At 41.3% G+C, this 26,341-nt stretch overlaps 1 protein-coding gene across 8 annotated transcripts in view; it reads left to right on the plus strand.

Annotated features, from left to right (window-relative positions):
* Positions 1-26,341, plus strand: part of TLE4 (TLE family member 4, transcriptional corepressor) — a 617,928-nt gene that overhangs the window by 377,824 nt on the left and 213,763 nt on the right. For all 8 annotated transcript variants that reach the window (XM_044060884.1, XM_044060882.1, XM_044060883.1 and 5 more), the window contains one exon: positions 19,771-19,890. In XM_044060884.1, the coding sequence (XP_043916819.1) occupies positions 19,771-19,890 (120 nt within the window). The remainder of the gene's footprint in view (positions 1-19,770; positions 19,891-26,341) is intronic.

The following is a 26,341-nucleotide window of genomic DNA, read 5'->3' on the forward strand; positions in this document are numbered from 1 at the left end:
ATGTGTATTACTTGTCTACACCTGTTCCATACAGCAAGGCTTTATAGGAAATTGGTTCAAAGGTTCATATGAATTTAGATTCCCATTAAATCAGTGTGATTCAGTATTTAAAAATGTTATATAGTATGAGAAGGTCTGTCAGTAAAAATGTCTATACATGAGACACAGAGACTAGTTTCTTTTCTGGAAATTATTAGTGTACCATAGCTGAATCAAAGCATGTAGTGCTGGACTGCTTCTTGGAATATATTGAATTAAAAAAAAAAAAAAAAAAGGTTGTATTTGAAATTTGTAAGGTGTATCCTTATCGACTGACAGGACTTAAATGATGTTGAGGACCTAGGAACTTTGCACCAGAAACTTTCCTAGGGTGTAGAGACTCTTCCTTTACACAGTGCTTTGCTTGCCCCCTTTCTTAGCCAGATCTAGTTTGCATCAGTAGCACACAGACTGCCTTAGGCTACACTCTTGGATTATTCCTCCATTTTTGTAGACTATTTTGACCGGACCTCACATTTAGTAGGACAGACTGACATCATAAGTATATGACGTCCTTTAAATCTGTGGGTCATGTTAGTCCATTTCTTTATGCTTTACAGTTTTTTTTCCCCTCCTTGCAGATGACAACTGCCATCAGGTCATGCCCTAATTCACCAGGTCTACCTGTCGCACCTTAGTATTTAACCGGTCCAGCCTGATCCACTTCTGAAACCAGTGAGGAGATCGAGAATGGTGGTGCAGCATCATATTGCTACTGCTGGGGAGTATGCCCTAACTCCGGGCAGTCAGTTGCAGACGGGCAAGCTCCACAGTCACTACCTTCTGGTAGGTAGATGCTCGATTCCACACCTGCGCAACCTTCCAAATAAGCTGTACATTTTGTATGCAGTATGGAACTGACCAGGCTGTTGATGCTGCTTATTGCAGAGAACCCAGACTGCATTACCATAGGATGGTTGACCCGATGTCTCTTCTTTTTCCACCTGTGTACCCTCCAGCACTTGTGCTGCTAATCTAACATGAATCATATCCCTCTGTGCCAAAGGCCTGTTTATACATTCAAATTTTATTCAAAATTCTTCCTTTTCCCTTCCACTTTGACACACGTTGCATACCAAAAAGCTTTAATTTTGTTGTTGTTTTTTTCAGCCTTTTCTTAGTATGTTTTGCTAAAGTGGAGTTAAACTGTGTGGCTGACTGCCTTTTGCTTTTCTTAACCCAGCCACTGGGCATGCATAAGCCAGTGCATTTCTTCATGCCAGTCCCAAGCCCAGACAACTGGGGAGGGTTACGACACGTAGGGCATCCGGTGTAAAGCTTTTGCCAAATTACATATGCAGGCAACAATACAGATTTCCATACCAGATCATTTGAGGCCCTGGTTAACAATGACCACAACTAGTACTGTTAGACCACAGGGTATTGGTGGAAATTGGGCTACTGTTGGCCGAAGGAGAAGAGTGGGAAGGCATGCCTGAAGGCAAGAAATGAGGAGGAAAGTTAGGAGTGTGGTAGTGAGGGTAGGAACTTTGAATTTTGGCAGTATGACAGGTATAGGGAGAGAGCCAACTGATATGATGGAGAGAAGGAAGTTGATATATTGTGCATGCAAGAGACCATATGCAAGGGGAGTAAGGCCAGGTGTATTGGAGGTTGGTTCAAGTTGTTCTATCATGGTGTGGATGGGAGGAGAAATGGGGTAGGGGTTATCCTTAAGGAACAGTGTGCCAGGAGTGTTTTGGAGGTGAAAGAGTGTCAGAGTGATGTTTATGAAGCTGGAAACTGATGTTGTGATGATGAATGCTGTTAGTGCATATCCTCCGCAAGTTGGGTGTGTGATGGATGTGAAAGAAAAATTTTGGAGTGAGGTGGATGAATTGGTGGTGAGTGTATCCAAGAGTGAAAGTGGTGATTGGAGCGGATTTCAATGGGCATGTTGGTGAAGGGAACAGAGGGGATGAGGAAGTTATGGGTAGGTATGGTGTTAAGGAGAGGAATGCAGAAGGTCAGATGGTAGTGGATTTTGCAGAAAGGATGGACATGGCTGTGGTGAATACATATTATAAGAAGACGGAGCATAGGGTGATGTACAAGAGTGGAGGAAGATGCACACAGGTGGATTATATCTTTTGTAGGAGGGCGAGTGTGAAGGAGATTGGAGACTAAAGTGGTGACAGGGGAAAGTAGTTAGCATAGGATTGTGGTCTGTAGGATGATATTGGTGATCAAGAGGAGGAGGAGACAGCATAGGATTGTGGTCTGTAGGATGATATTGGTGATCAAGAGGAGGAGGAGACAGCATAGGATTGTGGTCTGTAGGATGATATTGGTGATCAAGAGGAGGAGGAGACAGCATAGGATTGTGGTCTGTAAGATGACATTGGTGATCAAGAGGAAGAGGAGGAGTGTGAGGGCAGTGCCAAGGATCAAATGGTGGAAGTTGAAAAAGGGTGATTGTGAGGTGGAGTTCTGGGAAGAGTTAAGACAGGCACTGGGTGGCAGTAAAGAGTTATCAAATAGCTGGGTAACTCCAGCAGAGGTGGTAAGGGAGACTGCTAGATAGGTACTTAGTGTAACATCTGGACAGAGGAAGGAGGACAAGGAGACCTGGTAGTGAACAGGGAAATACAGGAGAATATACAAAAAAAAAAGAGTCTGGAGAAGAAGTAGGATTGTCTGAGAGATGAAGAAAGTAGACAGGAGTATAAGGAGATGAGGTGTGTGGTGATGAGAGAGGTGGCGAAGGCTAAGGATAAGGCGTATGGAGAGTTGTATGAAAGGTTGTACACTAAGGAGGAAGAAAAGGACCTGTACCGATTGGGAAAGATGTGCAGCAGGTAAGGGTGATAAAGGATAATGAGGGAAATATACTCACAAGTGAGGAGAGTGTGTTGAGCAAATGAAAGAGTACTTTGAGAATCTGATGAATGAAGAGAGTGAGAGAGAGGGAGAATGGTTGGATAATGTGGGGATAGTGATTCGGGAAGTGCAACAGATTAGCAAGGAGGAAGTAAGGACCGCTATGAAGAGGATGAAGAATGGAAAGGCTGTTGGTCCAGATGACATACCTGTGAAAGCATGGAAGTGTTTGAGAGATAGCAATGGAGTTTTTAACCAGATTGTTTAAAGAAATCTTGGAAAGTGAGAGGATGCTTGAGGAGTGAAGTGTTTTGGTACCGATTTTTAAGAATAAGGGTGCTGTGCAGAGCTGTAGTAACTACAGAGGAGAAAAAAATGATCAGTTGCACCATGAAGTTATGGGAAAGTGTAGTGGAAGCTAGGTTAAGAAAGGAGGTGATTAGTGAGCAGCAGTATGGTTTTATGCAGGGGAAAGAGCACTACACACACAATGTTTGCTCTGAAAGTGTTGATGGAGAAGTATAGAAAGGTCAGAAGGAGTTGCATTGTGTCTTTGTGGACTTGGAGAAAGCATATGGCAGGGTGCCTAGAGAGGAGTTGTGGTATTGTATGAAGAAGTCCTGGAGTGGTAGAGAAGTATGTAAGTGTGGTACAGGATATGTACTAGGGTAGTATGACAGTGCTGAGGTCTTCAGTAGGAGTGACAGATGCGTTTAAGGTGGAGGTGGGATTTCATCAAGGATCAGCTCTGAGCCCTTTCTTATTTGCAGTGGTGGTGGACAGGTTGACAGGCGATATCAGACAGGAGTCCCGGTGGACTATGATGTTTGCAGATGACATTGTGATCTGTAGCGAAAGTAGGGAGCAGGTTGAGGAGACCCCAGAGAGGTGGAGATATGCTCTAGAGAGGAGAGGAATGAAAGTCAGCAGGACTGAGACAGAATGTGTGTGTGTGAATGAGAGTGAGGACAGAGGAATGGTGAGGATGAGTGAGTCGAGTTGGTGAAGGTGGATGAGTTTAAATATTTGGGATCAGCAGTTCAGAGTAATGTTGAGTGTGGAACAGAGGTGAAAAAGAGAGTACAGGCAGGGTGGAATGGGTGGGGAAGAGTATCAGGAGTTTTGTGACAAACTGGTTACCAGTAAGAGTGAAAAGGAAGGTGTACAATAGAGTAGCAAGACCAGTTATATTATATGGGTTGGAGACGGTGGCATTGATAAAAAGGCAGGAGTCCGAGCTGGAGGTGGCAGAGTTAAAGCTATTAAGATTTGCACTGGGTATGACGAGGATAGACAGGTTTAGGAATCAGTATAGTAGAGGGTTAGCTCAGATTGGATGGTTTGGAGACAAAGCCAGAGAGGTGAGATTGTGTTGTTTTGGATTTAGTGAGGAGGGTTGTTGGGTGTATTGGGAAAAGGATGCTATGGATGGAGCTGCCAGATGAGAGGAAAAGAGGAAGGCCTAAGATAAGGTTTATGGATGTGGTGAGAGAGGACACGCAGGGATTTGGTGTGACAGAGCAAGATGCAGAGGACATGAAGAAATGGAAACCAATGATTCGCTGTAGCGACTCCTAACAGGAACAGATAAAAGAAGAAAAGCTGACTGCCATTTATATGATTCTTTTAGGTTTATTCCCTTTTTTATGGTTGGAAGATTTTAGAAGTGTTGATTGATTAGTTGTAATCACAGTATATCAGTGAGATCACAGATAGGATAGGTCATTTAGGAAAGCAGTATCCTTTCCAGGACATTATTTGTCTCTCCGGGAAAAATGATTTGTAGAGAACTGAGAGATTTGTGAGTTACTTAATTAACACTGCCACTAGATATAGAAACTATTTTAAATCCATGCCAGGGAGTACTCTTTTCCAGTTCAGGATAAGCACTGGCCATAGGTTTCCCTTGAGGTTGACCACTGTTATGGACAGTGATCATGCCCAGTCTGGACATAGAAAGAGGTAAACCCTTTCTGTATATTAATTTATTTCTGTGTTCTTTTTGCATAAGTGCCAGCTGACCATCAGGGCTCCCAGTCAGACATACGCATCCATTTCCCAATTCATTAAGAATGCCTTTTCAGTGTTGGTGCAAGAGCTGAATGGATGAGTGTGTCATTCAGGCAGTTGTGACAGTACTTTGTGGCTATGTGGGTATTTTGTTTGGAGGGCCTTACCATATCTCTGGATGACATGCCACTAGCATCACTGCAAGGGCCTACGGTGCCTTTTTCTTGCAAGCACACACACTCCCTTATGCTTGTTGAGACAAAACTCTGGAACATACATTTGCATTACCTCTTCTTCAAAGGAACGAGGCAGTGTGCATCCTGCTCTGCCCTTCCCTCCCTACCTATCCCCTGGTAGGCATGCCCCTCCTCCCTTCCCAGCTCCGTCAAGCTCCCAATGCACTGATTGATCTCTGACTTGGGCCAAGGTTAGGTTTTATCCTTGTACACAACAGGAGCTGATTTCCTGCATAGTACATTTAAAAAAGCACAGTTTGTGTTCTATGAAAGCAGCAAAAATAAAATGGCCTCACAATAAATCTCATTTGTACTAAACTATTTTTTGAATCATTTTGTCAATGCTGCAGTTCATACTCAAGCTTACAGGTATGAAGCTCAGTAAAGTAAAAAAACTTTATGAGCTTCATTGCCTTAAACTATTTAAATATCAAAACCATTTTTTAAATATTAGAAACGTTTGATCTGTTAGGAAGTCCATCCTCCATAATAGGAGGACTAAAGTCGCAAGCATTAGAACCACTGGGCAAATAAAACTTTGTGAGGCTACTAGGCACCCTCCACTATTCCTCAATGCTCCATGGTGCAAATCTTTCCAGATCTTGTTTGCTATGTTTGATCTTGTGTGGATACAGAATGATGGACATTGGCTATGTTTCAGCATTTCTAGTGAAGTAATTTTCAGAAAGTGAGTAAAACCTTCTAAGATGTACTCATTTTATGAACATGTTTTCAACTTTATTTTCACAAATGTTTCAATCATATTTGTCTTTTGAACCTAGCCTCATTTCTCCATCATCACTGAATGTTCATTTCACAAGCTTGCTTGTTTGAGGAAAAAGCCTTCTTCAAACAGACAGTACCTGTGCCTGTATTGTCCTGATAACACCCACAGTGCTTCCAGGTGTTCTGTTTGAAAAGAATTCAGTAGGCTACCAATAGAGAACAGTACTTAAGCGTACCTTGTAGACTGGTTGTTTACAGCACAGGATTATGATAAAGCAGATGTACCTCACCCAAATATCATTCTTCTGCATTTGGAGCATTTCTATGTGGCACATATTTAACTTATCTTTCCACTTCTGCCTAGGTAGCTTATCAGGACTCATTTCTTCCCACCCTACTCCCCCATGCGCCCACCACTATCAAGCTTCCCATCTGGACTTGAGATGATTTCTTCTCTGTGATGTTGTATGCACAGAGCCAAGAGCCATCTAGAGAGGCTGTTATTCAGGCAGCCATGTGAGTTTTGTATCATTTGCCACATCCTCCTATGAGTATATTTTTTGTGATGTAACCCCAACCTGTGGACAGGGGAATGAGGTACTTGCATCAGTGCATGGACCCACAATCCACTACCCCTGTAAATACATAGTGGTTTGTTGGACCAAAAGCCTAACCCCCAGGATGTCTGTGCAATGCTGCCCCCTCCTCCTCTAACGTATTGAGACAATATATATTTCGCTCTGCCCCAACCTCCTCCAAGGATGAACACACCTGTTCTCACCTGCCAGTTCTGTTAAACACCTGATCCTCTGATCAAACTCTGGTTATCTGGACTGTGGTCTGGGCTTTATCCCTCTTTACCAGCAAAGCTGAATGCTTGTCGGTTCTTCTGAGTCTGAATTTAAGGTGTGGACGAACCTCTATTGTAAATTTCTAATGAAGTAATAGATAATAACTTGTAATTATGTAATAACTCGTAGCAAGCAGTCAAGCTTTCCTCCATTTAGTGTTTCAGTTTGACCACCATGGTGGGTCTGTCATATTAAAATTTCGGCCAGCTCTACCCTGGCCTACTGCTGCTTGTAGTCTCCCTGTTACAGATATTTTTTTTTATGTTATGATATTAACCAGGATAATTCAGCTGAGCAAATTGCCCATTTTCATCAGAAGCCCAGGGAGAAAAGCTGCAGTGTACGAGTCTGAAATATAGAGAATGACTGCAAAATTACAAAAGGCAGAAAGAGAACGGAGAAATAAATGTGGAGCAAATCAATGTTGATAGGAGTGAAACAATAAATGGAATACTTTGCCACATTAAAGTTTCTACGATAGATGTGCTGGCAGTAAGTGCACATAATGTACAATAATGTAACTAACCTATTTTCATATAAAACAAAGCAAAAATATATAAGACACCACAGTCAGATTGTTATGTGCAGCAGCTGTGTTTCTACATTAAAAAAAGTTCCTTGTACAGGTATACAAGATGGTGTATTGAATATGTATGTGTTTACTGCTTTAAAAAGTATATTAATTGTGTGTTAGTAAAAGTAGGTTTATTAAAGTCTGACGAGCTGCATTAGCAGAGGAATGGTACTTGCATATTACAGCGTCATACTCTGGTGAAGTAAACCAAAAAGCAAATGTGAGGGAAGGTATAGTGTCTGATCTGGAATTTGTTGATGATTTATTGTTTGAGCAGTAAGTGAAGTAAATGTTTAACATTTGTAGATATAAAAGGGGCTTTTGATAATTTGGTTAAGTTTGATGTTAGGTTTATCTTCTGCACCTACTTTTCTAAAGTCAAAGCAAACCTGAAGGTCCACTGGTCGACAGAGTTTGCAAGTGACTTCAGACTGGGCATGATCATTGAATCCTCTAAAGACGGATACCTTTAAAGAGGGCCTGACACAGATAGACAGCTGATGCCAGAGCCATGGTCTAAAATTTAATGCAAAAAAATGTATAACAGCACACTCTGGAATGACAGCCATCCCTGGAAATTACCACGTTGATAATACACCCTTAGTAGTAAAGCCAGTTGCCAGGGATCTGGGAAAGCATCTTGACAGTAAGCTGACCTTTGATCACTACATGTCTACTGTGGTGAGAAAACCATTCTGTGTTGCCCAACTTATAAGTAAGGTCATGACATCCAGGTCCAAGGTGGTCACTGTTACGCTGTGCTCTGTGATCAGCCCAGTCGAGTACAGTGCACCGTTTGCCATGTACCTAACCGGGTTCATGCAACAGCTTGAGAAACCACAGAGGTTCATCACAAAAACAATAAAGGAGTAAACCACAAGTCCTCTGTGGACCTCCTCAAAACTGTATCCCTGTACTCCATCTCCTACAGACTCCTGCACTGTGATCTCTGCCTAGCCTCCAAGGCATCCTCTTATCCCTCACTGATGAATTTGTTACCCATCTGCAGAACAAATAGCATCAGGAGGCCCCAGTCTAAAGATCCAAGCCTCATCTCTGACATAAACAGAACATTTTGGAAGACAGGTTTGTGTCTCAAAGATTACTCTATCTCTGGAACAGACTTCATATCCTTGTGAAGCAAAGCTCATCCCTAACCATCTTCAAACATAACTTAGAAGATAGGATGGGAAATCGCAAATTTATTGCTGGTCTTGCACCTTTGTCTCTAATGTGCAGGGGCAGTCTGTGAAAGTTTGATGTTTACAAGCCTGTATCATAACTAAAATTATTTGAAGTATTGACACGAGTCAACACGGTGTTGGTAAATTTGGGATAAGTTTGACTAGGCTTAAAATGGCTCTTGGGCTGATAGCCTAGTAACCATCTGTGAACCTCTTAAGCTTTTTTTAGAAATGTTCTGTGGCAGACTGGCAAAAGCCATGTTGAGGGCGTAGGTCAGGTGATCTGATGCCATTTTCCATGCCCTGTCTGTAGTTTGTATGGAAACTGTGATGGCTTTTTCATCCTGCTCTGTCTTACCTGTGGTTCCGTTATAGTTAGTTTTATCAACTGATGTCAGGCTGCAGGTTACTGGCCCTGTCCCCACAGTCCTGAGCCATTGACTAGCCTGTCTAGACATAGTGTGACATGGTATCAATGTCTGTCATGCTGGTGCTTCCTACAGCATCACAGCTGGCATGCATTCCATCTTTGACAGTGATGGCCTGGATCCCAGCGCAAGGAGCTAACTTCCTGGGTCTGATGACATAGATGTTGATACAGGACTACTAATTCTTGGGGTAGTTGGCACAGATAATGTTGGCATTCATGCAGTTTCTGATGCCATGTTTGGCGCAGATAATGTCGGCACATGCAATTTCTGATGACATCAAACCAGGCTTTCACTTTGTACTGGTTTCCTCTCAAAACTGTATGTTCCATCCCCGGTGCTGGTAATTTTGCTATGTAATGTTCTTGTTACTGGGCTGTCAGCTTTCCATCTTATCATCTTCTGAGGGGCTATAGCTCCTTTTGAAGTATTACTAACATTCCCAAATTTACATCCTCATCTTCCTATGCCCCACCATCCTTGAGGAGTTCCAAGAAAGCTCTACTCAGATTCAGATGTCTGGATTCTAATGTGTAGAGCTTGGATGGTGAGAAGGGTGCTGTCTTCTCTGCTTCCACCACTCTAAAGACCTCAACTTTAGAGAATATTTACAGTTGATATGGTAGCAATGGGGATGGACTACTGACCTCTTACCCTCACCACTGAGAAGGCTCCCACCTAGCCATCATTCTGAATTTTGCCTCCTTTGGTTGACATGCTAAAGGATACCACCATAATGACACAGGCAAATCCTAATTAATGGTCCATTTACCCAATAAGGCCAGCCAAATCCTCCACCCTCGTAGAGGGTGTGGAGGTTTTCCCTTGAGAGTCTGAAGCCTGACACTTAATATCTACAGCACTCCTTTAAAAAGGCTCTTGCACCTTACAGACCTGCAGTCCATCCACAAGACAAGAAATTCATAGAGGAGAAGTCAGGTTGTGAAGCAAGTTTTTGTCCGCAGTGCTTGTCATGAGTAATAAACTGTTTATTGCAGATGATGGCTTTCAAGTGAGACGCGTGTGATAAAATTCAGCAGACCCTAGAGTGTTTGCAAGGTGGGGGTGCAGCGATATACTCCCCTTCTAAGATATAGCTGCCTCTGATATGACTAAATTCACTGTTCCTCCTCTGGAATGCTTGTGGGGAATCTGGTAAAGTTTCCAGCTCTAGAATTGCAGTTTGATGGCTTCTGTTCTTGACGTTGACAAGACTTTTGCTAAAGACACTAAGGCAATGTTCTTGAGCAATTGATCCTGTCTTGGGCCTTTGATTGTTCATCAAGGAACTAAAAGAGCAGTGTAAAACCTCTAAAAGGAAGGTGCGACTCATAGCCGTGGGGTTGAGTTTCAGCCTGTCCAGTGTATTTTTTGCAGGAAGCATAGGATCCAGCACTATATGTAGTTTCAGTGCGACACACATCCCAGGCATCACCAGGAGACCGCTGGGGATGTAATGTTTCTCTAGGAGGCTAACATCTGTCATGGGGGTGGACAGCAGCAATGAGTCCCCCACCCAGCTGTCCCACTCTTGAGGCAGAGATGATTTGTCTCACTCCACCAGTCAGCTTGGATTTCCATCATCAATGATAGGTAGCTCAGAACTTTAGTATCCATAGGGAACAAAATGTCTTTCAACGCTCACCAGGTATAGCCTGCCTAACAAATCTCCCCATCACAATTTCTTTGGAAGGCAAACACAAGTATTATGTTAGTTTAAATGTGTGGTATGCACTGGCAGTTTTTTACTGTGCTGTATAGAAGCAGTAATAGTGGTTAAACTTCCAGTAGACTTGAAGTTTGAGTTTATCTTGCCAGGCAGACCTGCAGGAATTGTTTTTTATATGTCAAAATAAAGGCATTCGATAATATGCCATTGCAAACTTCATTTAATAAAATGTCACCACAGACTCCTAATTGTACTCTTCCAGTGAATGCCCCACATCTGCCATTTTTGAGTAAATACATTCCATATTATTAGAATTTGCAACACAGGCAAGTAGTATGTAGAGGAGATTCCTGGCTGAAGGCTAAACCACCCGTGGCGGGTGAGCGATAGACAAAATCAGGTCAATAAAATTGAACAGATCTACTAAACCAATAAATAATGCCTAAAAATAATGTGTGGACAGTATTTTCTCCCAAGTACACCAAGCTACAGGAAGCTGGATAGCGTATTCTACAGGAAGTGGAAAATGCTGAAGGCAAATTGAAATAAGTTTCCAAAGCCATTGATGATCTGTCCTTTGGTAACCTTTAGAAAAGGTAAAAATCTTAAGATCTTAAAGTATCCCTCTCCAAACAGGTATTTAAGCTTATGTGGCTTATTGTTGTGCAATGCATAGGATGCTATAACTGCAAAGAATGCAAGACCTATAGATTTATCTTGACAGGTAAAGATGCGATAATGCCCTGTAACATTGTCATTTGTGATGCACCATTTGGTGTATACCCATTTCCTGCAATTTGGCTAAGTAGCATGTTGGACACAAATGAGACCATTAAAATTTACAGCACATGTTCTGAATTTAAAAATTAATCAGTAGTAGTTCAGTTTACTAGAGGTTTATGTTGAATGTATGTCAGCTACAGGGACATTGAATAAATGAACTTGACAAACAACAACTCTGTGAAATGAATAGATTCAAATGAAGCTTTAATTTGGAAGTTTTTATTAATATGTAGTAAATAGTATGTTAAAGGGGGGGGTCTATTTCACATTTTTGAACTTTTTATTCTGTTGAATGCCTAATCATCTAACCCTAATTGTCGATGTCCCTGTTCAGTGAACAAATCTAAACATCGAAGTGGAATTCATCAACTTGTTTTAGTTGGCTATCCTGGAAAAAAATGGTTCAGTGATTGACATGCCAACTGGATGTGATTTACCAATTACCTCAATGTAGTGTGATCTTGGAGTTAGCCTATTTCATTTGCAGGGAGGGTGCAGGGTGGAACAGCTACCCCCTGCAAAAACGTAAAAATAGTTTACCTTTCATGGTGTTGGCCAACTAAAATATTTCAATTAATTCCACTTCAATAGTTAGGTCATTCACTGAACAGGGACTTCGACAATTAGGGTTCAATAGAGTAAAAGTTCAATGATGTGTTATAGATCCCATTAAAAGACCTTGGGTAATTCTGGTGAAAGAAGTGTTGTGTTACACAATTGTAACCCATTTTAAAACGGTTGCATATGATTTCAGTAAAAGAAGGTAGTACTGCAGATCATTACAAAGTGTTGATGTGCATGTAGTGACCTACCCCATATTCACTTTGAGATGACCACTGCCTGCTACAAAAGGAACACTTGCCTTGTAGTTCTGTCTTTAAAGGACAGCATCCTGAAGCACAAGTGTGTTTTGAGTCCTGTCAGTTGGTGTGGACTATTCATTTTGCACTTGTTGTCAAACAGTTTTTGCAGGTTTGTCCCTGCTGCTGGAGTTTGAATTTTGGATCATCGTCTCTACATCTTATTGTAAATGATATCCAGCAGTTGACAAGAAATATTCGCGTCTGCCCCTTCTTTGGTTCATAGGTAGATACTAGGCTATCTGCCCTAGGGCATTTATAAGCCTAGCCAGAGTGTATTTGGCTTCCGCCTCCCTATTAGACTAGCCTACTGTGCCTCTGTAAAGTAGGTCACAGAAGGTACCCATTTAAGATTAGTTTACTGTGCCTCTGTCTAGCAGGGACACAGAAGAGATCCCAGGGGTGAATTTGCGATTTCCCATCCACGCGTCCAGATTTTGCTTGAAGAGGGTCAGCGAGGGGCTATGTCTAACATGAATTGGGATTCTATTCCAGAGTGAGGGGAGCCTCTGGGAAATTAATGTGTCCCTCCAGCATGTCCTATTTATTTTTGTGCTGAGGTTTAAGTCCCTGGAGTGTGTAGCTCTAAGGGACTTGGACTTTTTGAGGTGGAGCATGTCCATTAATTCTGGGTTTGACATGGCTTTGTACGTCAGGCATAGATCGCCTCTGAGTAGGCGGTAAGCAACTGAGTAGAGCTGGAGTTTCTTTAGTCGAGCTGCATAGGATATCTGTTTGTAGCCCATGATCCTCTTGGTGAGGTACTTTTGGGGTCTCTCCAGTTGCTGCAGGTGTTGGGTAAGGTACATCCCAAAAGGGGCATTGTATTCAATTATGGGCCTGATGAGTGACGAGTAGAGGGGCACAATGACCTCTCTTGATCTAGATGCGAACCCTTTCGTGATCAGGTGGGCTATATAGAAGGTCTTTCTAACCACTTTGGCAACGTGATTATCAAAGGAGAGATTACTATCTACATTGGTCCCCAAATCTCTAATTACTTCTTCCGTACTTAATGGATTACCACCTATGTGGTAATTTGTGGGCACCTTGTTTTTCCCAAAGGGGGATGACTACGCACTTTTTAGCATTTAGCTTGAGGCCGTGGCTCTGGCACCAAGCATCCATCTCTGTGAGACCCTTTTGGAGGATGCTTGTGTCAGCTGGAGATTCGATTATGGCCCCAGTTTGCAGTCATCTGCGAACTTTGTCAGCCATAATCCCCCCATGTTAGCCTGAACCTCAGAGAAGTATATACCGAGCAAGAGAGGTCCCAGAACTGAGCCCTGTGTGACGCCACTTGTAACTGGTTTGGATTCGGACATGGCACCTGCGATTCTGACCATGTGGGTTCTATCTCTGAGCCAGTTTGCAACCCATCTTGTGATATAAGGGTAGATATTTAAGCTGGTAAGCTTATTTATGATGCCCGAGTGTGGTATTGTGTCGAAGGCTTTTGCGAGGTCCAGGTAGGCTGTGTGGACTACTTTGCCCTCATCTATGGCTTTGGTGACTGTTTCAAAGAAATCAACTAGGTTTAAGAGGCAGGATCTGCCCTTAACAAAGCCAAATTGGGTAGGGTCCAGTGTCTGGAGGCTCCCATTGTCTTTGTTTATGAGTTCCATGATAATACGCTCCATAGCTTTACAGACCAGACTAGTCAGGCTTATGGGGCGATAGTTCCTGGGGTCCGTAGTGGCACCACCTTTGTGGAGTGGGACCACTGTAGCTGTACGCCATTCTTTGGGCACATATCCTGTAGTAAGGCTAAGTTTGAACAGTGACTTAATGTGAGGGTTCAGTTCTTCTTGGAGCTCATGTAAGACACAGCCTGGGACACCGTCCGGTCCCATAAATGCTGTGTATTTTGCTTTGGAGAGGACAGCTTTCACCTGTGCATCTGTGATGTCAGGGAGGTTACATTCAGTTGGGATAGGCATTTGCTCCTTTGGGGGGGAAGGGGGGGGGGGAGTTTGCACTGAATCTGTCTGCCAGGATGTTGGCTATGTCTGTAGGTTCAGTATATTTTGTACCGTTATGCAACACTTCAGAGCATATCTGGGAGTTTCCACCCATATTCCTGACATAACTAAAGAAGGCCTTGTGATTATCTTTAGTGTTTAAGGCAATTTTTCTTTCGAAACTGGCCTTTGATGATTTTATGAGGGATCAAAGTTTCTTGCTAATACTGATCAGAGATGCCTTCCCTTTTTGGGATTTTGCTCTGTCATGTAGTAGCTTCCTCCTTCTGTTGTATAGCTTATTTATGGCCGGGGTCCACCAGACCAGTCTCCTGTTTTTGGAGGAGTGAGTCTTGGTTTTATTTGGGATAGCATGATCCATGCATTCCTGCAGGTGCTCATAGAATGCATTTGTAAAGGATTCTGTGGATTTGGCTGTATTATCCTCTGGCCTGGGGGCTTTGAAGGATTCCACCCCAGTCTTGAGAAGTGCAAAGTTGGCTTTTGAGAAATTCTTTACAGTGCTTTCCTTGGCTGGGGGTGGGGATGGGATATGGATGTCCAGGGAAATTTGTTTATGGTCTGATCTTACCAATGAGGGGTTTACCTCTGGTGTGGAACAGTCCCCATGTTGGTGATGACCAGGTCCAATATGTTGTTCCCTCTTGTGGGAGTGGTGACCAGTTGTTCCATCGCGTTAGAGTTTATAAATTCAAGGAACCGTTGCACGAGGGTGTTTGGGCATGAGTAGTTTTCCCAGTCAATGTTTGGGTAGTTGAAGTCACCCAATAACATAGTGTTTGGAGAGACCTTCATATTCTGCAGTGTTCTCAGGAATGCCAAGTGGGGTTCCTGTAATAGGGAGGGTGTTCTGTAGCAGGTTGCAAACTGAAAGGCAGTTTTGCTCGCTGTTAGTTGCACATGGATGGTTTCCGATGCTTTGTGCAGTGTCACTAACCTGGAGGTCTAGGTATCTTTGATGAATATAGATACTCCCCCTCCTTTTGTGCTTCGGTCCGAGTTTTGGGGCCGAAACGCATGGTATGAGTTATAACCTGGTAATGCTGGGGTGCTCTCAGGAGCCTTGAACCAGGTTTCTGTTACTGCACAAACATCGATTTTCTCCATACTGAGGAGAGCCTCGAGTGCGTGCATCTTGAGGTTTAGACCTCTGGCAGTGAGAAGCATTACCTTTAGTTTTTTTATCCTTGGGTCCAAGGATGTAGGTGGGTTTGTCCTTTGAGCCTTGCCTAAAAAAGGCACTATGGGGGTGGCAAGAGCCTTGGCCAGTATATGAAAGCCTAAGAGTGACAGGTGCAAGCCATCCCTAGCGAAGCAACGTGGCTTGTCAAGCATGTCATCCCAGGCTGACAGACACTGGATCCCCTTTGAATGACACCAATACTTTAGCCAATTGTTGAAACTGATCATTTTGTCTTTATACTGTGGCATCATTCTTGGTGAGGGCAAAATGCTCCTCAAGGTCAGAGTCATACCAGCCTGGGCTACATGGTCAGAGAGCTCCTCTATGTCTCTTTTCATGTAGTCCAGGGAGGTACGTCTCAGGTCATTCACACCAGCATGGACAATGACGGAGTCATACTTGTACTTGCTTTGGAGTGACCTGAGTGCTTGCGTTATGTGGTGGATCCTGGCACCCAACAGACAGCTTACAGTGACCTTCTCCTTGTTCAGTCTGGTGAACTGGACGTCAGTGTGCCGGACAATAGAGTCCCCTTTAACAAGTGTATTTGGTGTGTTGTTTGGCCTTAAGGGCTGTGACTGTGAGGCACACTGATTTTGTGAGATATGTGATCCGTGGGTATTGTTGAGGGGTGGCTGTTGCTTGGATATCTGCTTAGGAGGTTGTTGCTGTTTAGGCAGATTTTTATTTAGAGCCTTCGACTATGTTTTTGTGTGTTTGTGTTGGGTATGCAGATGCAATAGGTCTGTGTGAGACTGGATTTGTGGTGTGGGTGGTTACCTTTTCCTCCTGACTGACTGTGCCAGTCTTGGGTTGAGAGAGCTCTGCCTCCAGTTTGGCTGTGTAACTGCATCTCTCACATGTATTAGAATTTGTTGGAAGGAGGAGAAGGGTTGTCTGTGTACATAAGGCAATTGTAACATTGCCTCAAAATTCCCAGATTCACCAGCTGGACTGGAGAGTAACCTTGAAACTGACCCTTGGACATACCAGATTAGTATAGGGAACTGTTTTTTTACTGATCAGATTAGGGAAGGGAACTGATTTTTCACTTGATCAGGAAGGACCAATCGGGAGTCTAACACTTATGAGAAGTCAAGGAGGGTGTATTGCTTTAGTTAGTTAGTGTTTCCTTATAAGAGCTGAGCAAGTGCAGGGCTTTAGAAAGAGAATAGAGTGATTACTTTGAGAGTTTGAACAGTTCTAAGGGAAAAAGTGAAGAGCAGACTTTGTGGAGCCTGGAATAGTTTAAACCCGTGTAGGTGGCGCTCCTCCGACACTGCTCAGTGCGCAAAGCTGCGCAAAAAGAGAGTTGTAGGGTTTTAAGAGAGAGAGATCAAGGAGTTTAGAATTGACCCAAAATGGCCAATAAAACTACAGCTTCTAGGCAGTAACCACTCCTCCAGGGACAGGCAGGCTGTTCAGTGTTAACCACTCCCACTGGTGAACACAAGAGACTTTCCTTTAGCCCAAGCAAGCACTGGCCTTCTAGAAACTTCCAAACAGTTCAGAACAGCAAATCTGTAACTGAACTTTCTTAACTTTCAGAAAGTGGGAAAAAATCAAGAATTTTTTTGTTTGTTTTATTTTCTTTTTGTTGGAATTTAAAGGTAGCAGAGATACACAAGCAGCAAAATAATCACAACAGTGCAATAAATGACCCCACACTTGAGTGCTAGGCCAAAATCAGGTAAAATGCAGTTTTTAGAGGAAAAAAACTATTTTAAATTAAGTGCAACACAGGAAATGCAGTAAACCAGCTCTAGATGTGTTCCAAGTACTGTTACTGTTACAGATATAAACTTTAGCAAGCCGGAAAATGCCAAAAAGTAGGCAGCAAAGCAGTAAAACTTAACAAAAAATCAGAAGATACTTAAAATCACAAAAGTGGCTCCTTTTCTTCTCTCAGCGTTTTCTCCCCTTGGTAGGTGCTTCAGCAACAACTAGCAAGCCTGAAAAGACGCCAAAACCACGAGGCAGCCGGGTTTAAGAGAGAGAGATCAAGGAGTTTAGAATTGACCCAAAATGGCCAATAAAACTACAGCTTCTAGGCAGTAACCACTCCTCCAGGGATAGGCAAGCTGTTCAGTGTTAACCACTCCCACTGGTGAACACAGAGACTTCCCTTTAGCCCAAGCAAGCACTGGCCTTCTAGAAACTTCCAAACAGTTCAGAACAGCAAATCTGTAACTGAACTTTCTTAACTTTCAGAAAGTGTGAAAAAAGCAAGATTTTTTTTTTCCCCACTTTCTGAATGGCCGTTTAATCATACAAAAAAAAGAAATAACATCAAGCCTTTAGATAAAGGACATTTTCTTTTGATTCCTCCTGTCAAGTTCCATCAGCTGAATGAAACCTGACTTACTAAGGTAGGAAATACTGGCCTTAATATAGTGTTCTGCACCAGTGGGCTTTCTGTGGTTTATACAATAGTGATATTATAAATTTGTATCAGATTTAGAATTCATTGAATCCAATATTGTACAATGATAGCAAATAACTATAAAAAATGTGCACACTGATTGGTCAGCCCATCTAGTGTGCCCATTATAAATTGAGCATATTCCAATAGAAAAAAATTCTGGTTGCTGAAGTATCATTGAGTGGCCAGGCTTTCTTCTGTTAAAATATGCTACAGAGGCATACGTCTCAACTGTCCTGATTTTCACAGAATGTCCATATTTTTGCCTTATATTTTTTGTCTGTTCCTCTCAACATTTGTGGTTTTCCAACAAATCACAAAATAATAAGTATTTTGGTTTCAGACTCCATATCCTTCAAACAGTGCACTGTAACAAAAACGTTTAAGAGCAACTTTTACATCCCGTCCCTGTTTTGAGGTATTTGTCCCTTATTATTTAAGGCTTTGTCCACATTTCTTGAGTGATGTGGTTGAGAGATATGTCAGGAGGGCAGAGCCAGTACAAGGAAAATTGGGTATGTTCTTCAAAACCTTGTATTTCTGCCCTCTCTTTGTCATACCTCTATAAACTGCCTGGATTTTATAGTTAAAAAAAGCAGTAGCAGTGATGCACTGTGCAAGCATGGGGAAGGAAGTCTCGTACACGTGCAGTACATTGGCAAACGCAGACGAATAAGGAAACAACATGGAAACCTGCTTAACATTATTTAAAAAAGAAATTGCTTTTTTTCTTATTGTATAGTAGCAGTAACTGACTCATGGTGTGTACCCACGGTTGGCTTTGTTTAAACTCTCGGGCTTTGCACTTGTGATCAAATCATGCTAACCGTGGGTAAAGCTTCAATATATCTACACCCACTTGTCAGTTTTTGCTTAGTTATCACAGCTAGCAAATTGCTTGGCAGTCTTGCTGTATCTGTTTGCATTGTTCAAACTCAATTTGAATATTCAGTACATTTCAAGAACTATATAGTTTTAATGATGATGTGCCATTTTACTGTTTCCTACTAACTCTTATTTAATTTTATTAGAAGCTTTGTGGTACACTGTTAATGTATGGATAATAAAAAGACCTAGGTTCATTATCGGGTTGTACATTTTAGTAAGACTGCTTTGAGACTGTAAAGTCAGCAGTTTTTCATTATTTTTTAGCAAATCACAGCATTCCTTGTGAGACACATTTTTTACCACCCTCACATTTTACATTATTGTGACTTGAAATGATTTTTATCTCTCATTCACAGATGTCTTCTAAAGCTGCACATGTACTGTAACATATGCAGGTTTCCATAAAGTTAACTGCTTTAAGCAAAACTGCATCATAACCGAACATCTTCAGATGAAGTCAGCAAAGGCCAAAACAGCAGTTGTGTAGTTCTTTTATGTTCCTTTTTTATGTAAGCTGCTTTATACCATAATTGATTCTTGACACATAAAGGACTGAATTTATGCTTACAGAGTAGACATTTCTTTATAAGCTTGTGAAGAATGTCTTAACAGCAAGATTCTAAACAGGAAAATACCCCCCCCCCAAGTAATTTAATTTGTCATGATTCAGCTATGGAAATGCTTATCCAATAATAAGGGAAACAGAAGCCCTTGTACATAGAATATGGCTTGTCTTTTAAAACATTCTTAAAAAAAGCATTTGTTTTTATATAAATGTGTAGCAGAGACTTTGCGACACATTTTAGAATGTGGTATCATTAACATCAGTCACTGTCTAGGGTTGAACTGCAATGTATTTCATGCCAAATTTTACGTGGTTAATCTGTTCAGTTTTGCTTTAATTCGTGAGATACATGTTGGGTCTAACTTTTTAACAAGGCTTTTCAATATTGAAAATAAAAGACTCAAAACTGAACATATTTTTAAGCTCAGTGTCAACTTTTAAGTAACACTTATTCATCTTTCAATGTTATTGATAAAAGCATAATGAAACACCTTAGCTAAACTGAGGAAAACAGAATAGCAAGTAATATATTGTACTATTCTAATTTTAGAGTTCATCTGTGTCTCCATCAGCAAGTTTCAGAGCTGCAGAAAAACACAGGAACTCTACAGATTACTCCTCAGACAGCAAGAAGCAGAAAACGGATGAAAAGGATTTAGCAAATCGCTATGTATGTGAAAGATGTTTACATATTTCTTACCTGTGAAAGAAAAAGTAGCAAAACCCTTCACCTTGTTATGATACTGGAATTATCTAAATTGTTTCTGACTTTTCTTTTTAATTGGACTTCTCAATGCTGGTTGTTTGTCCTTTTCATTTCACTAGAATGGTATTGCCTTCGAAATATATTGCTAAGAACTGTTTTTATAATTGCTCTACTTGGGACCTCACAGCAGTGTACCATGAAATGGCTATGGTAATAAGCACACAGATGCCACTGCTCCATCTTTGTATACAAATGTTAGAGAATCATTCTAAAGCTGTGATGAGCAAGTGAAGATAAAGAATGACATTCATTTGTTTCCTAAATTGTTGCACCCATCTAGAGTGTAGTTGCAAAATTAGTAGTCCTTAAATAAGAACTTTAATGTTAAACTTCAGTTTAATTATTATCATTTTGTAGAACTATTTGTTGTGGTAGCCAGTAATGCAGTAAATATTTCTGAGCAATGAATACTTGTATTTGGTAGGTTTCAGGAAGGTTTCTCTTGTATTTAACTGTTCAATGTTGGGAACTTGTCATACCTTTGTGTTACTGTGCCATCGTGTTACTGTGGAGCAATGCTTAATTTCCTTTGATTTACCATTTTTTTTTTTTTTGCTTGCCAAGACATGTGGACCTTTGTGACCGCTACATCTCTTTCAGCAGTTTTAATTTATGTTCTAGTTTCCCTTTAATTGATTCTCAGTTCTGTTAACATTTACTTGTTAACACTGTCTCGTTTGTGGTCTTTGTGTGCTTCTGGAAAAGTCATAGGAAAGACCTGGACTCCTATGCTGAGGAGTAAAAGTGTCCATCTCCATTTATGGCAGATAGAAGGATTTGAAAGTCTTGCCCCCCCCCCCCCCCCGACAAATACACAGTTCTGTATCATTTGGTTTATTCCAGAGAACAAGATGACTTGTAAGACAGGTCTTCATGCAGATTCAGTAGCCTGGTTCTTGTCCTGTCAGACCACAAAATCTCAAGGCCAAAAGATGAACACTAGGACAAGTACATTAACTTCTTCATTCTTGAATACTGAGCTAAGCAGTTTTGTTTACCTGTGACCAGCATCACCTGTCACTTGGCTTTAAAACTGACACTGTTTCTACAACTGAGTGCCATCTTTTCTTTTGACTTAACACTGTTTTGATATCTGCTCTGCTTTAGCTGTTATTATAACATTGACACACACTTGGTTTGCACCACTCATGCTGCATTTATCTCCTGATGGTCATACATATGCATGTCTGTTCTAGGAAGTTGCTGATTGAAACTCTGCTGCTTGGTCTGCAACCAGAAAAAACAAAAATGCCTTTACTGATGTATCCACTGCTAGAATATACTTGACTGAGGCCGGCCAAATTGCTCAGTCAGCATACATGACTTTGCATGGCCTGGTAGCACACACCTGTGCTTTATGCTGATATGGGCTCCCTCTAGACTAGGTTAGGAAGGGCAGAATATATAAGAATCCTGTCAGAATATCTAAAATTGTCATTACTGAAAACTGATAGTCCTATTCATTAATGTTAAATTCTGCTAATGACAGAAAAGAAGTTAAAATAAAAAGGTATTGTCATTTCACTTGGCTCATAGTGAGTAACACAAGTGCAGGTTTTCCATGTGCCTTAGTTTAAGGGTGCATTTAGTGTTCACAAGTTGTGTGTAGTGGTGTGTGACCACCTGCACCCCCTTGTGGGGGGTCTCCTCCCACCACAACTCCCTTACTGTCTGCTAGGTTTCACAGCCTTGGTGACAAGTCCAAGAAGTGCACTGTGTATGATGTTAAATAACCATTAATTCTGCAAAGTACATAGTCACAAAAGCTTGTGATTCATCAAGAGAAAACTAACATGGCCCTACCTTGAAACTGAACAAGTGACACATTTGTGATCAACACATTTGAAACTGAGTGTTATCCTCCCAGGTTTTGCACTTGGGAGATTAATAATCTCTTCCTATTTGACACAGTTGACCTGGAAATGAAATTGGGAACCAAGAAAAAAGACCTTGGGTGCCGTCCACAGCTTCAGGCTGTTAAAACACAATTTATTAATCACTTAAAAAGTGAAGCTGACAGGATGTAAACTTCACTAGAATATGGTGAACTGAAAAAAGTTAAGTATCCAAGCAGTTGTCATCCACAGTTTCAAACTTCAGACTGTTAAAACTCAATTTATTGAAAACTTAAAAAGTGAAGCTGACAAAATGCAAGCTTCACTGAGATGCTGAAATAATTAGCCTAGTAATTAACATCCACAACTTCAGGCTTCAAGTTGTTAAAGCACAGTTAATAGATGCTTTGTAAGCAAAGCTGACAAAAAATTATACTTCACTGGAGTGTAAAAAGCTGATGAAATTGTCCAAACGATAAGCGCTTTCGGCAGACGCCTTCTTCAGATCGTATAAAAATGTGGTTAGCTCTTCCTGTTTATAAAGGAAACACAATCAAGAGCGTAACTAATTGTCTTTGGTGTTCTTAAAGGCACAGGACAAAAATAAATGTTCAAAGTGGAGATTTGTCTCCTATAATGTAGTTCAATGTTAAAAATGCTAGAATCATGTATTAATGTTTGGTACGTTTCTTCTAGATTTTAGAACAGGTCTGAGAGGTACTATTGTGTTAAGACCTGGGGGTCGATTGGCTCTAAAATTGTTGATCCAAAAGATCTCTCTCAATTCTGTCCTGTTATGGACATCTCCTTCCCTGATGTTTTGGGTGACCACTTCCACTGCTTTGAACAAGAAATTATGCGTAGGATGGACCAATAAGTGTGCTGCTAAGGCATTATGTGGAACTTTCTGATCAATGTCTCTGACGTCGTAGAATACAATCCTTTAATCGTTGGTCAGTTTTACCAAGATAGAAAGCTTGGCACTTGCGACAGATAGCCAAATAGATAATATGGCTAGTAGTACAATCAGCATAAACATTGAAATGAAAGTTATGTCCAGATACTGGGTGGAGAAAAGTATTACTAGTGTTATTTATTATTTCAGCATCTCAGTGAAGCTTGCATTTTGTCAGCTTCACTTTTTACGTTTTCAATAAATTGAGTTTTAACAGCCTGAAATTTGAAGCTGTGGATGACAACTGCTTGGATACTTAACTTTTTTCAATTCACCATAGTCTAGTGAAGTTTACATCCTGTCAGCTTCACTTTTTAAGCGATTAATAAATTGTGTTTTAACAGTCTGAAGCCTGAAGCTGTGGACGACACCCAAGGTCTTTTTTCTTTGTTCATTTGTCTACCCTCGGTGTCTTTAGTAGTGGTGAGGAGAATTTATTTCTTGGAAATGAAATTGGGAAAACTTAAAACTTGTGCATATAAAATGAAATTGTAGAGTAGTGATGATAAGGACGTTTCTCCTTACCCAATGTCGTGTGATCTTGGTGTTAGTGTATTGCAAGTTATGAGTGCAGTGGACTTGGTCCGCTGCAAAATATGCACATTTTCATTATTTTTAGTTTGTGTCAATTATGTGGGGTTATTTTCTTTCCCTCCATCAAAATGTGTTAATACAAAAGTTTTGTCACTGTATAGTGATGGGTAGTAGTGAAGGTATTCCCCATCCCACCGCATGGGCAATTCCTGTATGCCATCTCACCATTCCATCTGATTCTGCACACATTGTAAATTTCATAGAAGAAAGACTAAAATTTATTCTCATCGTCCATTAATTGCCAAAAAGGAGTGGTTTCAAATTCTTGTGTCCCTAATGATCCTGGAGTCTCTTTTAACACTTGCTAATGTTGTAACCTAGGGAGAGAAAGAGAGAGACACCACCTCATAGAATGGTTTAGACTGCTAGGAAGCTCGCCTCACAACAGGCCTATGTCCACAAATCCAATCTTTTCCAAGTATCATTTTAGTGGAACTCTGTGCCATTCCATTCGGCCAGCATGTAGGTGACTCTGACCTGTCTTAGGCACCAGTATGATGAGGTCTTGACGTGCTCTATGATTGCTGTGCATGTTTCAGATATTTCTGTGCTTTGTGGCCTTGTAGAGGACAGTGTTATGGCCCAGAAGTACTACTGTATCTCTTACCTTATTTGATGAACATCTCTCCAGCTTTAGACCTGAACTTCATGATGGACCAGCTTTCTCATCTGTCATTTGAGCTTGTTAGTGTGGCAGCAGTGAATGTCATTTCTTGAAAACGCACTTTTTATTTCCTGTGACGTCAGCTTCAGGCCCTTCCATAGAACACCACGTCTGGCCCTTGTCAAGGACTAAGAGTCCCAGTTTTCTTTCGTGATGTATGACCTGGGAGAGGAGGAGTGCTTCTTTTACACCTTAGATTTGCCATTAGCTCATTTATAACCATTAGTGGATTCATGACTTTACAAAGATGGCCAGCTGTTGCTCCTGAAAGGAAGAATAGTGCATTATTTGAGCAGGGATTTTTCATGTGGAATGCCAGTTGCATTGTATTTTGTTGTCAGAGGCTAACCATCCAGTAATGGATGCTACAGTACATGCAGACACAACCAGAAAAGTGTCTGCCTCCTTTGTTTGATTAAAAAACAGACACATGTTTGTGATCTTTGTTTAAGGACTTATCCATTGCAGACATTTGTACTGTAGCTACTTGGTCTGTAGTGCATGTGGTTGCCAAGAGCATTAGTGCCTTGCCCATGACTTCAGGAGTCAGGCTTCTAATGATATGACTTTTCTTTAGGTCTTCTGAAGTTTGTTGCACAGAATGTCATCAGAGTCTGTCTACCACAATTTCTGCAGCCCACATACACTTTTCATGGAGGCTGTTTCATGTTGGCTATAGCAGATATGTCGTTTACTACATCAGTTGGATTATGAGATGACCCTCCTTGATGGGTTGGGAATGAATAACTTCTTTTCATCCCTTTTAGGCAAGTGAACCCTCTGTCCCACCCCAGCTGTTAGAGTTCTCATGTAAATCGAGCAGGGTTATGTTTGCGTTACTTATGAGCAGTGCTGTGCAGCAGAGTGTTTATTAGAGAGGTAATTGGTGAGCTCCAGGGACAAGTAAACTTGTATCCAGTATGTGAAATCTTGGCATACATTGTTACAGAAGCATGTATGCCCCTTAGAGTGGGTTCCTTCAGAAAATTGTTTAATTACAGTAAATGGAAAATCTAAGGCCAACAAAGGACCCATCATTGAAGGTCCTGTCATAGATCAAGTGATATGGTAATAATGTGTGTTATGTATTGTGTAAGGCATGCCCAGCTTTATTTGAAACCCCTTTTTGGACATTGCAAGACACCCTAGACCTTTTGGAGTAATGGATGCAACTTAGTACCAGTCGTATGTTGATAGTTCTGTCAAGGGTTCTCCATGTGTGAAACATAATGTCTGTGTATGTGCTGTATGTTGCCTTTGTTGGATCACAGTTTCCAAAGTAATAATATCTTCCTGAGCGGTAGGCCTAGGCTGCTTCATGCCAGTTAAGAAGTCATACCACAGCCCCTGGAAGGAATTAACCAGAAATGTTGCCACACTTGAAAAACAGGCAGTCCTTACTGGTGCTCTTCAATAATTATTTAATTTGTCTGTTTTTGCATATATGTCGGCTTAGAACATCATTTTTTCCAGGGCAATTGATAGTTAAAACATTTATTTCTTTGATTTACTTCACCTGCATAGATTCCTTGGCATGGCAGAGTGGAGAGAGTGGCCATCTCTAAATGAGTTTCTAAGCTTACTTTCCATTTTATCTTTTTATTCTTCTAAATGAATGCAGAAATATTTTTGGATGGTATTCTAGGCAGTTCCCTTCTTTTTTCCTGACAACGCACCGGACAAGTTTTTTTTTTCTCTGCCAGGTTTTGTGTTTAAATATAGCTACATTTAGGTGGAATGTCTTGTTATTTTGCACTACCTAGAATAATGTTCTCCATTTTGAAATCAGGAAGCTTGTCTTAATTTTTTACTGGACAAAAATGCAGTGTGATGAGATATATCAGCATTTTCTAGAGGGGTGTCTTGGTGTACATAAATGTAATGTGTTCTGTCACACTTTATTACTTACCGTCTGCGGTGGTGGTGCTGCGGTAGCGTTGTCGCCTCACAGTAAGACGTTGTCCTGTTCGATTCTCAGCTAAAGCATCTTCTGTGTGGAGACATGCGTGAATGGGCGTACCTTCGTTGAAGGTTGTGCATCAGAGCTGGCAACTCGGTACGTAAAAATCTACTGCCAATCATTAGCGGACCGGAGTTCCGCTGTGGCGACCCCTAACCGGGAAAAGCCGAAAGATACAACAACATGCTCCATGGCATGTTGGGCCTGTTGTGCCATGCTGCATTTTCCTCCCAGTAGTCCTATTTGTGTGTCTACATTTAAATAAAAAGCATTGTAAAACACTGTTTCCCCAGTGGTGACATCACTATTGTTTCATTGAGGTTAACCCTGTGTGATGTCTGTGTAAG

This window comes from Protopterus annectens, chromosome 2.part0 (assembly GCF_019279795.1).
Source record: "Protopterus annectens isolate FY-2018-M chromosome 2.part0, PAN1.0, whole genome shotgun sequence".
NCBI classification, from domain to species: Eukaryota; Metazoa; Chordata; order Ceratodontiformes; family Protopteridae; genus Protopterus; species Protopterus annectens.